A 17,559-nucleotide genomic window follows, 5' to 3' on the forward strand; every position below is an offset into this window, starting at 1 on the left:
TTTACAACATGTGGTCTTTTGTGACTGGCTTTTTTCCCCTAGCATAATGTTTTGCAGGTTCGTTTGTGTTGTAGCAGGTATCAGTACTCCAACCCCTTTCATTGCCAAGTAATATTCCATTATATGGATAGCTCATATTTTGTTTATCCATTCATCAGTTGATGGACATTTGGGTTGTTTCCGTTTTCTTGACTATTATGAATAATGTTGCCATGAATATTAATGCACAAGTTTTTGTGCAGATGTGTATTTTCATGTGTCTTGGTTTTATACCTAGGAGTAGAATTGCTGAGTCATAGGAGAGCTCCTCCATGTTTAACCATTAACGAACTGCCAGACTGTTTTCCAAAGAAACGGCATCATTGTACAATCCCACCAGCAAGGTATGAGGGTAGAATCCCTGATTTTTAACTGATCATTGAGCTCAGGCCCATTCAAAACAAAGATGACATTTCCTAACCTTCCTTACAAGTAGTTCTGACCAGTGGGATGGGAGAAGAAGTTAGGTTTTGTCTTTAAAAGAAAGAGTGGCCAGGTGCCGTGGCTCACGCCTGTAATCCCAGCACTTTGGGAGGCTGAGGTGGGCGGATCATCTGAGGCCAGGAGTTCGGGACCAGCTTGACCAACATGGAGAAACCCTGCTCTACTAAAAATACAAAATTAGCTGGGCGTGGTGGTGCATGCCTGTAATCCCAGCTACTCAGGAGGCTGAGGTGGGAGAATCGCTTGAACCCGGGAGGCGGAGGTTTCAATGAGCCAAGATTGTGCCATTGCACTCCAGCCTGGGCAACAAGAGTGAAACTCCATCTCAAACAAAAAAAGAAAGAAAGGAGGATACACTCTACACTCTCTTCTCCTCCACCCTGCCCCCTTTCCAGTGGCTGGATGTGGACATGGTGGTAAGCTACCTTAGATCACGTGGACAAGGGAAACACATAGGGATATTAGAGCCTCTAGACAGAAGGAACTTAGGACCCTGGACAGCTTTGTGGAGCAGTGCTTCCATACCAGTGAAGTTTTGTATGGGAGAAAATACACATTTTTAACTTCTGTAAGCCACTGTTATTTTGGGTCTCTCAGAGCAGCCATATATAATTTAACTAATATATTTTCTTTCTGTGATTCTTCTTTATTTTGATTATACTTCTACTTCTTTGCCCCTCTTTTAGGAGGGAGGTGCTGCTCCAAGCACTAACTCAGAATATAGACCCTCTCCCTCTTGCAATGGTGCCAGCTTGGAGTTCTTTGCTTCCACTGTAGGTGAAGGAAGGAAAAAGTATGGAGAACTCACATCCACTCTTCATTATCCTCAAACAGAAGTAACCCATTTTCTTCTGCTCACAGCCCATTGGCCAGAACTAACTGTATGACCCCAATCTAATTGCAAAGGAGTCTGGGAAGTAGAGCACAGTACATGGATCTTTGGAGAGCGTTAATTTTCTCTGCCAAAGGTTTCTTTTTTTGTTGTTTTTTTTGAAATAGAGTCTTGCTCTGTCACCCAGGGTGGAGTCCAGTGGCCCAATCTTAGCTCACTGCAACCTCCCCCTCCCAGGTTCAAGCACTCCTCTAGCCTCGGCCTCCTGAGTAGCTAGGATTACAGGCATGTGCCATCACACCTGGCTAATTTTTTTTTATATATGCATACAAAAAATATGCTAATTTTTTGTATATATGCATACATATACATACATACACATATACATATATGTATGCAAGAATGTAACATATATATGTGTATACATATACACATATATATATGTCCCTTGCAGCCAAGTCTAATTCTAACTAATACAAACTAACTCTAAAAAATGAATATACATTCACCAGGGGATAGGCTATTTCAAGCAGAGGGAAGAGCCTGTATAAAGGCTCAGGGAATGCTATGGTTTTATGTGGCAGTGGACGAGACTGGAAATGAGTCAGGATGATCCACAGTGGAGGATGAATTAAATGGGCAGGAGTGTGGCAGAAAGACCTGTTGGAGGCTATGAATGTAATCAAAGTGACAGACAACTGGTGCAATGATTGTAGTGGAAATGGAGGTGAGGAGATTGATTCAAGATGCATTTAGGACCAAGAATCGGGAGCTTGTGAACGTGTGTGTATGAGTACAGTAGATGGAGTGGGTGTGTCATCAGAGAAGATCTGAGCATTTCGGCTTGCTCTCCTCAGAGGCCCTGCTGGTGGAGTTCAGCCTTTCTCCATGGGGCAAATCCTACTTTCACTCCAGTTCCTGGGGCTCAGAGTCCCTGGCCCAGATGTCTCTTGCCATCTCATCTTCACCCTGCCTGGCTTCCCTTGCTTGTTCCAGGATTATTTCACAAAGAGGAACGTGGTTGGGTCTTTAACCCTGTGAATGCCAGCTCTCCCCAGGATGCCTGAGGAGCCTGTAGTGGAGCTGTCAGGGGCTGCTCAGGTTCTGGCTGGCAGCTGGACACTGCCCGTCTTGCCAGCTGGGGCACAGTGCCACTGGGTAGTTGTGTAAGAGAGGGGCCCTTGGCAGACATACAGGTTCTTCTCTATTGGTGGGCCAGCCAGCAGGTCAGTGGGAAGGTTAAAGGTCATGGGGTTTGGGGGAAACTGGGTGAGGAGTTCAGACCCATTCCCAGTAAAGCTTCTGGGAAGCACTTCTCTACTGGGGTAGCCCCTGATACCAGGGCACTCATTAACCCTCTGGGTGCCAGGGAAAAGGCAGGAGGTGAGTGCTGGGAGACAGCTGAGGTCAACTTCTTTTGAACTTCCACGTGGTATTTACTCAGAGCAATTGGTGCCAGAGGCTCAGGGCCCTGGAGTATAAAGCAGAATGTCTGCTCTCTGTGCCCAGACGTGAGCAGGTGAGCAGCTGGGGCAGAGGGATGGGGGTCGCAGACCTAAGGGAGGGTATCGCAGGTGGCCTCAGGGGCGAGCCTGGGGTGGCCCCTAAGACGTCCTCTTGGAACACTTTGGCAGAGTTGTATCTTTGCCATCGTTATGGCTCAGCGTTTCCCACCATGAAATGGGAGGGAGGGAGACAGGTGGGCAGGGGAGAGGTGGTAGAAGTGGCCTAGGGAGCTGCTCCTGGGGTCTGGGACCTTTGCAAAGGGGTTAGAGCAGCACGCTCCCTGCTATGTGACTGAGGTGGCAGGGGCACGCCCTCTCCCCATGTCTGAGGAAGACACCCCAGCCTCCTTGACTCACCTAGGTCAGTCCTCTTGAGCCCCGACAGCTCTGTACTCCCCAGCCCAAGGAAGGGTTAACAGGATTTCGGGCAGTTGCCCCTGGAGAGGTCCCCTGGGCAAGTCACCTGCACCATGTCCCTTCCTCTGCTTCTTCCCCTAACCAGGCCTCCCTCCACCTGTCTTCTCAGAGCAGATAATGGCAAGCATGGCTGCCGTGCTCACCTGGGCTCTGGCTCTTCTTTCAGGTGGGTCTCTGACCCTGACTTCAACGTGGGGGTGTGGGTGGAGGCTGGCCTGAGGGCCCTGTCCACCCTGGGGAGGAAAGCCCAGGCCCTGATTACCTAGTCCCTCTCCGCAGCGTTTTCGGCCACCCAGGCACGGAAAGGCTTCTGGGACTACTTCAGTCAGACAAGCGGGGACAAAGGCAGGGTGGAGCAGATCCATCAGCAGAAGATGGCCCGCGAGCCCGCGTGAGTGTCCAGGGGAAGGGGAGTAGGCGAAGGGAGGAGACAGCTGGACCATGCCATGATGCCCTGCCTCTGCTGCCTCAACCTCTGTGGCCGCTGCTGGGACAGAGGAAAGGAGCGGTGCTAGCTCTGCCCGCAGATCCCGGCCATCCTGGGCTCTTCAGCGCCCTCTGCCTGCAGCCCCCACCTTGACAACTCCATAGCTGTTGCCCCATTGCCCACTGAGGCGCAGGACTTGGGATCAACCCGGAAGACGCCCGCTGCAGTCCCCAGAATCAAAGGATGATGTGGCGCATCTATGTTTATTTGGAGAGTGTTGTAGGTCTGGATTTGCATGTGCGATGTGTTTGTGCTTCGTGCGTGAGGAGTTGTGACTGGCCAGGGTTAGGACAAGAGCCCTCAACTCTGGGGCCAATGCCCTGAGTCCTTGGTTCCCCCAGAGGATCAGTGACCGATGACTTGGGGATAAAGGAGATGATGGGGGCTAGCAGTCTGATGACCTGGATATCTGTCCCCTTCCCCAGGAGCCTGAAAGACAGCCTTGAGCAAGACCTCAACAATATGAACAAGTTCCTGGAAAAGCTCAGGCCTCTGAGTGGGAGCGAGGCTCCTCGGCTCCCACAGGACCCAGTGGGCATGCGGCAGCAGCTGCAGGAGGAGTTGGAGGAGGTGAAGGCGCGCCTCCAGCCCTACATGGCAGAAGCGCACGAGCTGGTGGGCTGGAATTTGGAAGGCTTGCGGCAGCAACTGAAGCCCTACACGATGGATCTGATGGAGCAGGTGGCCCTGCGCGTGCAGGAGCTGCAGGAGCAGTTGCGCGTGGTGGGAGAAGACACCAAGGCCCAGCTGCTGGGGGGCGTGGACGAGGCGCGGGCTTTGCTGCAGGAACTACAGAGCCGTGTGGTGAACCACACTGGCCGCTTCAGAGAGTTCTTCCACCCGTACGCCGAGAGCCTGGTGAGCGGCATCGGGCGCCACGTGCAGGAGCTGCACCGCAGGGTGGCTTCACACGCCCCAGCCAGTCCCGCGCGCCTCAGTCGCTGCGTGCAGGTGCTCTCCCGGAAGCTCACGCTCAAGGCCAAGGCCCTGCACACACGCATCCAGCAGAACCTGGACCAGCTGCGCGATGAGCTCAGCAGGGCCTTTGCAGGCACTGGGACTGAGGAGGGGGCCGGCCCAGATCCCCAGATGCTCTCCGAAGAGGTGCGCCAGCGACTCCAGGCTTTCCGCCAGGACACCTACCTGCAGATCGCTGCCTTCACTCGCGCCATCGACCAGGAGACTGAGGAAGTCCAGCAGCAGCTGGCGCCACCTCCACCAGGCCACAGCGCCTTCACCCCAGAGTTTCAACAAACGGACAGTGGCAAGGTTCTGAGCAAGCTGCAGGCCCGTCTGGATGACCTGTGGGAAGACATCACTCACAGCCTTCATGACCAAGGCCACAGCCACCTGGGGGAGCCCTGAGGGTCTACCTGCCCAGGGCCATTCCCAGCTCCTTGTCTGGGGAGCCCTGGCTCTGAGCCTCTAGCATGGTTCAGTCCTTGAAAGCGGCCTGTTGGGTGGAGGGCGGAAGGTCCTGTGCAGGACAGGGAGGCCACCAAAGGGGCTGCTGTCTCCCGCATATCCAGCCTCCTGCGGCTCCCCCATCTGGATGCATTACACTCACCAGGCTTTGCAAACCTAGCCTTCCAGTGCTCATTTGGGAATGATCATGAGTTGCTCCATTCAAGGGTGAGGGAGTAGGGAGGGAGAGGCACCATGCGTGTGGGTGATTATCTGCAAGCCTGTTTGCTGTGATGCTGGAAGCCTGTGCCACTACGTCCTGGAGTTTGGCTCTGGTCACTTCTGGCTGCCTGGTGGCCACTGCTACAGCTGGTCCACAGAGAGGAGCACTTGTCTCCCCAGGGCTGCCACGGCAGCTATCAGGGGAATAGAAGGGAGAAAGAGGAGAATATCATGGGGACAACATGTGATGGTGTGTGAATATCCCTGCTGGCTCTGATGCTGGTGGGTATGAAAAGTGGGGGCCGTGATAGGAGAGGGCAGAGCCCATGTTTCCTGACATAGCTCTACACCTAAATAAGGGGCTGAACCCTCCAAACTGTGGGAGCTCCTTAAACCCTCTGGGGAGCATAATGTGTGCTCTCCCCATCTCCAGCCCCTCCCTCTGGACTCCCAAGCTGAAGCCTAGACTTCTGGCTCAAATGAAATAGATGTTTATGATAGAAGTTTGCCTGGTGTGACTCTCATTTGGACCATGTCTGAAAGCAGTGGCCTCACCACTCTCCCCAAAGCACACCCATCACCCACTCCATTCCCTTGCTGCTCTTTCTCATCGACCCCCTCCCAGTCCAGGTCTGTCAAAGGGGTTCTGACTGGGCTCTGCTTCAGGGATCCTGGCTAGACAACGCTGTCTGTCACACCTGGTGGGAGGGCCTGAGTTACGGACCCTTCCTCCGCACCTGCACTATTCACTAGCCTGCTCCCCACAGGACAGTGTGCATGGAATGCAGGCTGTGTCTGGAAGACCTGTGGCCCTGGGAAGACCTGAGGTGGGCTGCCTGCTTCCTTTGTTCCTGCTGTTCTAGAGTTTAAATGGCCTCTTTTTATGCTGGACTCTCTTCTTGGGACTCTCAAAGTCTTTCACTCAGCAGCATCAATGCTCCCTATAGATCCCCTGGGAACTGAAACTGCGGTGTGGTGGAGGAAGTGGAAAGGGTAAACACAGTCTCTTGTCTTTGGACTGCCCTGTCCGGCCCCCTTTCCTCCCAGTTCAGCCTACTGTCCCAGGGTTCTCAGCACCTGCCTGTTCCCCAACCCCGTAGCACAGACCCCCACACATATGTAGGCTCATCATGCCTGCAGGCTGGTCTTCCCTGACACCCTGGATGTTGACAATGTTGGCAACAGAACTGGGTTGTGGACCCAGCACCTGGAGAGAAGTGCTAGAAAGGTAGAAATAATAAAAGGTGTTTTTGTTGTTGTTAGGAAACTAGAAAAGCATGGGTCAAGGGGGTGGGCTATGGTGGGGATGGGAGGAGGTGGGAGTGAAAATGAGGGCTGTGTACTTGAGGCTGGGATTGGGGAAGGTAGTGATGAGGACAGAATAGGGAGTGGGAAGGACAGAAAAGGACAGCCGGCTTCAGGGATTGAGAGAGGGGAAAAAGCTGAGCCACCCGGAGGGGGGACCTAGCACGCAAGCAGCATGTGGCCCAACACTGGAACCAAGCATCCCGGCTCCGGGCGCACCGTCTCAGGGATTCCCCAGGGACAAGTCCGGCCCCTTGTCCTCAAGGCTCTACCGACGTAGGGACCAATAGAACCCGGTGCGGTGGAGCTATTGTGAAGGAGCAAAAAACTGCCCTGGTTCTAAGAGGACGTCTTGGGGGAAGTGACGGCTGAGTTGAGGTGGATCTGGCTGGCGATGGAAGGTTCGAGCCATATAAACCTGGGAACCCGGAGCCTTTGACGACATTGTTCCCCGAAGGCCCGGAGTCTGCGGACTCTTTAAGAAGGGAGGCGGGGGTGGTGGCAGCTGGCGGAAGTGACGGTAGGGGTGGGGCCGCTAGAGCGGCGGAAGTCGGAAGCAGAGGTCCAAATTGCGCGTGGTGGCCATGGCGGCGAGCGGGGCTGTGGAACCCGGGCCCCCGGGGGCTGCTGTCGCCCCCTCGCCCGCCCTGGCCCCGCCGCCCGCCCCTGATCACTTGTTCCGGCCCATCAGCGCCGAGGACGAGGAGCAGCAGCCCACCGAGATCGAATCGCTATGCATGAACTGTTACTGCAATGTGAGGCGGGGGGGTAGGGCTTGGGCCGGGACGAGCCGGGGGTTGGACCCAGCCAGGTGGGCCTTGCCGGGGACCCCGAGACGCACCCCGAGATAGTAGGGCGGGGAACGGGAGTTCCATTGATTTTTTTTCCTTCGCTGCTTTCTGCTTCACCAGGGCATGACGCGCCTCCTGCTCACCAAGATTCCCTTCTTCAGAGAAATAATCGTGAGCTCCTTTTCCTGCGAGCACTGTGGCTGGAACAACACGGAGATCCAGTCGGCAGGCAGGGTCCAGGACCAGGGAGTACGATACACTTTGACCGTCAGGGCTCCGGAGGTGAGAGGACCTTGGAGCAGGTACCTCAGTATTCTAGAGGGAGACTGGGGACTGGGGTCAGAGCTCGGGTCCAGGCGGTCTGATCTTAAATAAATTCCCCTATGTCTCCTAGCCTTAGTTTCTTTTGTAAAATGGTACTGGTGTTGTCATCAGCTCAGGTGAGATAAGATTTGTGAAAATGCTTCGTAAATGTCTGAGCGTATGAAATGAGCAGTAGTTGTTATGAATAGTATTCTCACCATTTGGACAGCCTGGCTCACACCACCTGTACTATTTGAAAGGAGCAGTCTGGACCCTGTGGAGTGGTGAGAGGGAGAGACAGCTGGGCTGGGGTCTGATGGAAAGGGGACAGTCTGGTTATTACTTGAGGAGAAGCTGTTCTGCAGCCTCTTTGTACTGAACGTATTCCTTTCTGCCCAGGACATGAATAGAGAAGTGGTGAAGACTGACTCTGCTACCACAAGGATTCCTGAGCTAGATTTTGAAATTCCTGCCTTTAGCCAGAAAGGAGGTAAGTTTAAAATCAGAGTATTTGGGCTATTCACATGTAGCCAGAATCTTACCCTCTTTCTTGCAAACCCCCTGGTGCCAGGTCTAATGGTTTGTGTATGGGTTCTACCATGTAATCATTGTGATTTTCATTGGTTTATCATGAGTAGAAAGCTTAGGTCAAACAGCTCGAGATGGTAGAAAGTAATGGTAATACCATAGTGTGTTTATTATAGAATTTTAGCATCACTGTTATCAGACATGAATGGAACCTTGCACCTGGCCTTCTCATTTTATGGATGAGGAAATTAAGACCCAGAGAGTTCAAGTGAATTGCCCAGGCACTTGATAGCAGAGCTAAGGCTAAGTCACACTTGTCTTTTGTTGTTGTTCACAAGCTCTGACCACTGTTGAAGGATTGATCACCCGTGCTATCTCTGGCCTGGAGCAGGACCAGCCTGCACGAAGGGTAAGCTGGGGTTTTCTGATTGTAGCGGCTCAAGGAATAATTGCTTATATGTGTCTGACTATGGAGTGTCCCATGTGTCTGAATAGTCTCTGACTAAATTTTGGAAACTTGCTAGGTAAGCATATGGTGGTGCTGGAGCTGCTAGGATGTTGCATATGTTGTAATTATTGTCTTTTCCACTTCCCTCTCTCAGTATATATTCAGGCCTCATCAGACAGACGATATAACGTTACCTCTGAAGAGCTTTTCCTAATCCCCTTGGGTTATCTGTGTTTCCTGAGTATTCTGTTGCATTCTTATATTTATTATGACAAGTAATATAGTTGCATACTATAACTGCATACTATAACTGCATCTTTAGTTATTTGTATCCTTAATTGACTGGGGAGTCCCATGAGAGGACTGATATATTTACTATTATATCTCTAACATGGCATGAGTGGCTGGGCTAAATGGTTGAATGAGTGAGAAAAATGAGGCTTGCCTGTCACCACCTGTCAACTTCAGGCTTGTTTGCTACATCTCATTATGAAGCCTGAAGTTTCCACTCACACTGAGACAGGTGGTGACTTCCTAATGGAAGTAACATGGGCATGACGAGGGGCAGGGCATAAGTACAGGGCTGATGCTTTACTCTCTGTTCACGGCAGGCAAACAAAGATGCTACAGCTGAAAGAATTGATGAGTTCATTGTCAAACTGAAGGAGCTAAAGCAAGTAGCCTCCCCTTTCACTCTGGTGAGTATTGAGAGACTGGAGTTGCCCTCGATTAGGGGAGGAAGGACTATTAAGACTGCTGGGATTTTCCACTGTGGTGCCTGAGTGGTCTGATAGTAGGTGATGTAGGATTGTTTATGATTTCCTTTTGCAATGATTCTCTCTTCACCCATTTGTTAGATCATTGATGATCCCTCAGGGAACAGCTTTGTGGAAAACCCACATGCTCCTCAGAAAGATGATTCCCTGGTGATCACACACTACAACCGGACCCAACATCAGAAAGAGATGCTGGGGCTCCAAGTAAGTGGACTAAAGGATCCAGAAGAATGCTCTGGAATTATCGCACACTCTGGATTGCTTGGAGTCAGTGGAACTTACTTTGCTGCTGCTGCTCTGTGTGCCCTATCTCAGCTTGTTTGTGCTTCTCATCTTGCTCATGTCCAGGACTTGGGTAAACTTCACAGAAAGGATGGCAGTGGCTGTGATCCTATCTTAAGCCCTGTTCTTCCCTTGGTTGGGGCTTTACTTTGTGGTTTCTCTAACTGATGAGGTGGCACCTGACATAAGTGAGCCAGAGCATTTTCTTCCACTCCAGGGCAGGGTGTTGGGGACACTGAGTTATACCTGCCAACTTGCGATGTGCATCTTTGCTATTTTAGGAAGAAGCACCAGCAGAGAAGCCAGAAGAGGAAGATCTCAGAAATGAAGTGAGTCACATTGGCTACTGGTGAGGAAGGAGCAGAGCTATGGGCTGAGACTGATGCTGTTCAGCATCTGTCTTCCTTGTCACCAACATAGATGACCACCAGCATACCAACTGAGTGTCTTTAGCCTGAACATCCCATCGGGGAGGGCTCACCCTTTGTCCCCATGTTGTGTTCCAGGTGCTCCAGTTCAACACAAACTGCCCAGAATGCAATGCCCCTGCCCAGACCAACATGAAGCTAGTACGTATCTTTTGCCAAGCAGTTGGGTTGCTCTTCCTCTGACTCAGGCAGGAAGATTATAATTAGGCTGGGAGCATCCCTTTCAAGGAAAGCACATGCGTTATACCCAGTAATAAGGAGGATATTATCTTTGATTAGACTGTGTACCTTGGGTTCAAAGAGAAAATTAGGCCATGGTCACTAGACTGTGTGTATGTGGTCTGAGCCATGCCTTCAAATGTGTGAACAGGGATCGCCATGGGTTGGGAACTTGCCCTCTTCTGGAGCACTCTGTGGGCTGCCTCTTGTGAATATTTCCTGCAGTTCTGGGACCAGCATATGTTTGTGTGGGGTTTGGCTTTGTTTTTCCCCAGATGGTGGTTCTGTTCACCTGGATGTAGATTTCCTTAACTCCGTTTTCCAGAAATCCCTCACTTTAAGGAGGTTATCATCATGGCTACCAACTGCGAGAACTGTGGGCATCGGACCAATGAGGTGGGTGGGCACCATTATTTGGGAAGAAGACTAGCTTAAGGTTAACCCCCTTTTAACCATCATTCTTCCTAAATACTTCAGGACTTGGGGGCAGGGGGTGTAGAGCAGCTTGGGTCTTTTTCTTAGGTCTAGTGTAGGGTAAAGAGCCCTTGAAGGAATGGGAAGTAGCCTAGAAAAGAAAAGTTAGAGATTCTATAACTTGTTTAAGACATATTAAAGGTTGATGATATAAGAGAAAAGTCTTTTGACCCACTCCTCAGAGGTGTGGAAGTTCAGTGAGGCAGACTTAAGACTTCACAATGAAGAACCCAATAGAGCTGTCTGAAAATAGAATGAGCTGCCTTGGAGAATTATAAATTCCCTTCTCCTGAGTGTATCTGAGTATAAGCTAATTCAGTTCTTTAACCAGAATATTATAAAGGAGACACACATTGGATGCAGTGGATGAAAGGACTGCAATAAATGCTTAAAAGTCTCTTTCAACCCCAAGAGTCAGGTTTTTTAAAGGTAAATTCAGAGTTTGTTGGCAGTTTGGGAGAGGTTTTGGCATGTTACCAGGGTTGGGCACTGCTCCTGGCCAGCTCTTGGTGTTTTTGGTTTGGGTGACTGCTGTTTAGAAGGCTCTTTCTTTGGTAGCTATTAGTGGGCCTAACTGATTGGAGGTCTAAGCCTACACTCCACGTCTCCTGGGTACCAAGATAGGCTCAGGTCTTCTCTCTGTTGCTCCTGACTGTTATCTATGCAGGTGAAATCTGGAGGAGCAGTAGAACCCTTGGGCACCAGGATCACCCTCCACATCACAGATCCCTCAGATATGACCAGAGACCTCCTCAAGGTAACAGTCAGCTTGGGAAAGTCAGTGTCCTCCTCCTAAGTTAGATAAGCTGTCTCTATCTAGGTGAAGCTGTCTTTTAGGAATAATGTTCAGGGCCATGAGGCATCTCCTACTTCCCTGGCTTTGAGGACCCCTGAGCAGAGGGGATTAATCCAAGGTTGGAATTGCAGATGTAGAAGGTGACCTGTTAGCTCTTTCTGATGACTGGGTAGCTTTTTGGCCTCCAATGTTTCTCTGGGTCTTCTTCTCTGTCCCCTAATGACAGGATACCCGACAGCTTGAAACTATGAGTGAGTTTCCCTTTATTAAGTTGGATCCATTCCTGTGGTTCAGATGGACAGGAGTGAGTCTCAAGCTTTAACAAGGGAGTCAGAAAAAAGTGGGACAGCTGCCCTTGTCCCCAGTCTATCACTACTGGTATTAATTGAGCAGGAGGCCTCTGGTTGGCTTTCTTTGCTTCTGACTTAAAGCTTAAAACTGACCTCTCATCTCACAGTCTGAGACTTGCAGTGTGGAAATCCCAGAGCTAGAATTTGAACTGGGAATGGCCGTCCTTGGGGGCAAGTTCACCACCCTGGAAGGGCTGCTGAAAGACATCCGAGAACTGGTGAGTCACCTGAGTAGTGTGTAAACCACCTTTGAGCAATTTGGCTGTGTGAAAAAGGACTGGAAGACTTCAAACATCCTAGTTTTCGGTGGTGGTAACTGTGGGTTTCTTTGCCTTAAAGCTGGTTTAAGAGACTTAAATATTATTTTGGATTGTGAAGAGACAAATATTATTTTGGATTGTGAAGATAAGTTTATGGGAAATGTTGAATGGAAATTCCAGGCCTAACTTTGGGACTTCATAGTTATTTTGTGGTCTTGGAGAAGTCATTTATTTTACTGGAAAGTTAGGTGATGAGGGTCCTTCTAAGCACCTAAAACTTCCCAACATAAAAAACATATATGTGTTGACTTAGCCCAAATATTTATCTTCTTGATGAATTATTTCACTTGATTCTCTGTTGGGCATTTTGTATTTGTAAATTGTACTTTTTCTTTGCATTTCTTCTCCAAATTAGTATTAGAGATCATATTCTAAGAACATGTTTCGATTTTTGTTTTACATTGCCAGTTTTGTTATCTTGGCACATTATCCCATAGACTCCTAGTAGCGACTGCCTTGGTTAGAAAGGTGGTGTGGTCTAAATGGAAACCAAGTTTCCCTGACTGGGCACCCACTGCCACCCCCTGCGTAGTTTATGGTCAGGCCTAACAAATATAAAGCCAGTATTCACACAATTTGGATATCATTTATTGCAGGTGACCAAAAATCCTTTCACACTGGGTGACAGTTCCAATCCTTGCCAGAAAGAGAGACTGCAGGAGTTTAGCCAGAAGATGGACCAGGTAAGAGGTCACTGGCCAGTCAGTACTTAGGGTCCAGTGAACAAGAGGCTGCATGCTCATGTCTTGCCACTTTTTGAACATCTAACCATCGTGTTGGGCATTCTTCTGGTTTTCTTTTTCTTTTTTTGTTTTTGGAAACAGTCTTGTTCTGTTGCCCAGGCTGGAGTGCAGTGGCGCAATCTTGGCTCACTGCAACCTCTGCCTCCCGGGTTCACACAGTTCTCCTGCCTCAGCCTCCCGAGTAGCTGGGATTACAGGCGCACACTACCACGTGTGGCTAATTTTTTGTATTTTTAGTAGAGACAGGGTTTCACTATGTTGGCCAGACTGGTCTCGAACTCCTGACCTCGTGATCCGCCTGCCTCGGCCTCCCAAAGTGCTGGGATTACAGGCGTGAGCCACCGCGCCCGCCCCTATTCTGGTTTTCTGTATTCCATGTCTTCTTTCTTGTTTTTCTCCCTTATTTTGTTAGAGCATCTCCTCCAGTAGCTTCCTGGGACAAAGCACATGGGAAATAAAATTTCTGGGACCTTCCACATCTGAACATTTCTTTATTCTGTTATCACACTAAAGTGATTATTGGCTGGGAATACGATTCTAGGATAGAAATAATTTTCAAAGACCCTGCACTACGGTCTTCCAGTTTGGCAAAGACATTGCATTACAGTCTTCCAGTTTGGCTGTTGAGAAGTCTGAAGCCATTTTGATTCCTGGTCTTTTATATGTGACCTAGTCTTGTGATCTCTTTGTCTTCTTTGATGTGAAAAAATTTCAGGATGTGCCTTGGAGTGGGTCAATTTTTACTCACTGGGCTAAGCACTTGGTGGATCTGTGGATCTTTTCAGTCTGGAAAACTCATGTGGTTCAGTTTTAAGAAGCTTTCATGAATGATTCTATTGAAGATTATCTTTTTTCTGATTTTTTTTTCTGTCCTTTCTGAGAACTCCTGGATTTTAGATATTAGACTTACTTGTCTGGTCTTCTATAATTTACTTTTTTTTTGTTGTTCTATTTTTGGTTTCTTGGTCTTTTTGTTCACTTTGGGAGATTCCCTCAACTTTATTTTTCAACCTTTCAGTTGACGTTTTCATTTCCACTAAAACTTTTATTTTCCAAGGAGCTTTTTAAAAAATAGCATCCTGTCTTAAGGATGTAATATTTTTTTCTTCTTGAAGATTATTATTATTTTTTAAATTTTTTGAGCATGTAATTTATATAGCGCTTCTTGATACTGATGTTGGATCTTTTTTGACATTTTATTCTCCTTGCATCCTCTTTTTTCCCATTTGATTTCCCATCTTTCAATGTTAAGGGCTTTGCTCAGATGTCTGATAATCATTGTCTTCTTACAAGTAGCTGACTAAAGACCTGAGTAGGGGGTGAGCCTTGTTGACATGGGGCTTATTACAGGGGAATTTAGCTTAGTTGTTTTGTTGAGGTGGCCTCCAATGCCAGAATTGTTAGGTCTTTCCTCTTGGGCTAGTCAGATTCCACTCCGTGGTTGTTGCATTTCCTGGCCTGAGGGTAAAGGCTTGGCTGGCAGTGTTCTGAGAGCTGTGGAAAGGGGGCTGGGGTGTGTATGTATTCTGTTTCCCATAAGCTTAAGCTTACATTCATTTAACCTCATTGTTCTTGATTCCTTTCCCTCTACCTTCAACTGGGCCAGCACCCCCCAGTCCACAGCTTGCTGATGTTGGCTTTTCTAACAGTCCTTGTTTTAGATCCTTTCCCCTCTACTTTCAGAGCTACCTAATTTCACCAATTCTTAAAACTTTTGGGGATTCTGTAATATAAATTGGGTTGGCTCTTGTCTGGCAGACAGAGCCCCTTTTTACCAGAGGTTATGTAAAATTTACTTGCTGTGTTCTCTCTCTCCTTTAGATCATCGAAGGTAACATGAAGGCCCACTTTATTATGGATGATCCAGCAGGAAACAGTTACTTGCAGGTATAGTAGACCTTCCCTGATGTTTCATAGAGATACATTTTCTGATCTTCCTTGAATATGTATCATTTCCCTAGAAACTGAAAGACTTGATTCTAAAAGGACTGCTTTTTACCAAGGAGGCGCGGTTAGAATATACATAAGGGAGAATAGAGGGGGGTGGGGGAGAGGATTTTTTTTTTTTTTAAGTGTATGTAAAGAAGGAAAAAAAGGGCCAGGTGCGGTGGCTCAAGCCTGTAATGCCAGCACTTTGGGAGGCCGAGACGGGTGGATCACGAGGTCAGGAGATCGAGACCATCCTGGCTAACACAGTGAAACCTCCTCTCTACTAAAAAAAAAATTACAAAAAACTAGCCGGGCGAGGTGGTGGGCGCCTGTAGTCCCAGCTACTCGGGAGGCTGAGGCAGGAGAATGGCGTAAACCCAGGAGGCAGAGCTTGCAGTGAGCTGAGATCCGGCCACTGCACTCCAGCCTGGGCGACAGAGCGAGACTCCGTCTCAAAAAAAAAAAAAAGGGAAGAAAAGGATACTCTGAGGCTCCTTTTTTTCTGTATTCTAGCTCTTGTCCCAGTTCTGGAGTTTTCATTTTGCACATCTGAATATGGAGTGAGGAGAAATGGTGCCTCGTCCAGAGGCCATGATAGGAAACTGATAGGCTTTAAGTTGACTGAGGAGATAGTCCGGTGATTGATGTGCCTTTAACATTGACTGAATGCTTACCATGGGTCAGGCAAAACTTCTAAGTTCTTTCCAAGATTAAGACCATTGCTATACTTTTTATAAGAAGGTGCAGATATTACAAAATAGGTGGATCGTTCCCTGATTCTAGGGCTGGGGTCTTCCACCCCTGGCGCATGTGGGCTCTGTTGCTACCCACTAGTTCAGTCTAGCCTTGGGAAATTGGAGGCCAATAAAAATGAGAAGAAAAACCCAAAACTCATGACGTTCTTGGGAAAGTGGGAATTGGAAGCTGCCTGCAGGGAGGGGGAGTGGCACGGCGGCACTGATTGTCTGTCCTTGACCTTGCAGAATGTGTATGCACCTGAAGATGATCCTGAGATGAAGGTGGAGCGTTACAAGCGCACCTTTGACCAAAATGAGGAGCTAGGGCTCAATGACATGAAGACAGAGGGCTATGAGGCAGGCCTGGCTTCACAACGGTAGCAGTAGGGGGCTCAAGGGCCAGCGTCCAGTGCTGCTCTTTCTGTAGGTTATTTATTAGTATCAGAAGAAGGCTGGGAGTGTCCTCTCCACCAGCCCTTGCCCATGGTGGGGAGGACATCTGGTCTGAGTCAGAGATCTATGCACACTTTCTAAACAGCTTCTGATGTAAGTGTGAGCCTCTTGTGTTACTTGACCTTATTTTGGAAGTTTTGAATTGGCCTCGGAGGAAACCCAGAAATGAACCAGGGGTATGTCATTATCACTTTTTTCATAGCAAGTCCTTACCCTCCCTCCACTTAATGCTCTGTCCTCTAAGGTTAGAACTCTGAAGTTGGAGAAGGTGGAATAAAGTTACACCTGGAGTTTGGTTGTTGGTTTCGAGTATATAAAATACTGACTTTCAACAGGAAAGGAGTCTCCTGAGGGGAGACCGAGTCCAGCACAAGTGAAGGAGTTACCATTGAAATGATGACTTTCAAACAGCACTGGCCTCTGTATTGACCCTATCCTTGTTGATATGCTGTTAGAATTCAGCCTCCCAAAGAAAATTTTCCCGTGTATCCACTGTAATTTGGGGATTGCAGCTGGCATTTAATTCATTCCTTCAACAGATGCTTGCTTATATACTTTATTCCAAGCACACCACAGAACAGAGGACAAAATAAATCTCTTTCATGGAACTTAAAATCTAGTGGGAAAAATGACAGTAAACAGATGAGGAAAACAGTACATCAGATGGTGACTAGTGTCATGGAGGAATGTAAAGCAGGGAAGGGGCTGGGTTGTGCAAGGAAAGCGGGAGTAGGGAAGATCTTCTGAACAAGAAGGTGATAATTTGACATTTGGGCAAAGCTGAGGAGGTCAGGGAGTGAGCTGTGTGGGTAGCTGGGGAAAGAGATTTCCTGGCAGAGGGAACTGCAAATGCTAGAGCTGTGAGGTTAGAGCCAGTGGGAGAGTCTGATCAGTTAGCCCCACTCTCAGTTACAAATGTTGAAACACATTCATTCAGAGACAGGAGGCTATCTGCAGTTGTTCCGAAAGTTAAGGACCAGTGAGCACTCTGCTGCTTGGGCCCTGGACTTCCCAGCCAGTGCTCTTTGCACTGTAGTCTCCTACCTCTCATAAACAAAAGGTGACTCCTGCGGTGCAGACTGCAGGGTATTTGTTCAATAAAGACCAGTTCATTGATTAAGATGTTATCACAAACCTTACTGCTTTGTGTTGCAAACTTCTGTTTTTTTTTTTTTTTTTTTTTCAGTAGAGACAGTCTTGCTCTGTTGCCCAGGCTGGAGTGCAGTGGTATGATCTTGGCTCACTGCAACCTCTGCCTCCCAGGTTCAAGCAATTCTCCTGCCTCAGCCTCCCGAGTAGCTAGGACTACATGCGCACACCACTACGC

General features: G+C 48.7%; 2 protein-coding genes across 3 annotated transcripts; both read left to right on the forward strand.

Moving 5' to 3' along the window:
* Window positions 1-2,752: 2,752 nt before the first annotated feature.
* On the forward strand, window positions 2,753-5,853 carry APOA5 (apolipoprotein A5). Of its 2 annotated transcripts, XM_009187345.3 has the most exons (4): window positions 2,753-2,834; window positions 3,323-3,403; window positions 3,517-3,628; window positions 4,150-5,853. In XM_009187345.3, the coding sequence occupies exons 2-4, from the start codon at window positions 3,355-3,357 to the stop codon at window positions 5,087-5,089; spliced, it is 1,101 nt and encodes a 366-aa protein (XP_009185609.1). In that variant the 5' UTR covers window positions 2,753-2,834; window positions 3,323-3,354; the 3' UTR covers window positions 5,090-5,853. The 2 variants fall into 2 exon arrangements, with proteins under 2 accessions (XP_009185609.1, NP_001162239.1); NM_001168768.1 differs by lacking the exon at window positions 2,753-2,834 and having other exon boundaries at window positions 3,355-3,403; window positions 4,150-5,089.
* Window positions 5,854-7,239: 1,386 nt separating this feature from the next.
* On the forward strand, window positions 7,240-16,160 carry ZPR1 (ZPR1 zinc finger). The gene is made up of 14 exons (NM_001168767.1): window positions 7,240-7,410; window positions 7,567-7,728; window positions 8,149-8,239; window positions 8,616-8,686; window positions 9,337-9,423; window positions 9,583-9,705; window positions 10,065-10,112; window positions 10,290-10,356; window positions 10,756-10,826; window positions 11,572-11,661; window positions 12,158-12,268; window positions 12,967-13,053; window positions 14,935-15,000; window positions 16,026-16,160. Exons 1-14 carry the CDS (start codon window positions 7,240-7,242, stop codon window positions 16,158-16,160), a joined length of 1,380 nt encoding a protein of 459 aa, NP_001162238.1.
* The last annotated feature ends 1,399 nt before the right edge of the window (window positions 16,161-17,559 follow it).

Source organism: Papio anubis, chromosome 12 (assembly GCF_008728515.1).
Source record: "Papio anubis isolate 15944 chromosome 12, Panubis1.0, whole genome shotgun sequence".
NCBI lineage: Eukaryota > Metazoa > Chordata > Mammalia > Primates > Cercopithecidae > Papio > Papio anubis.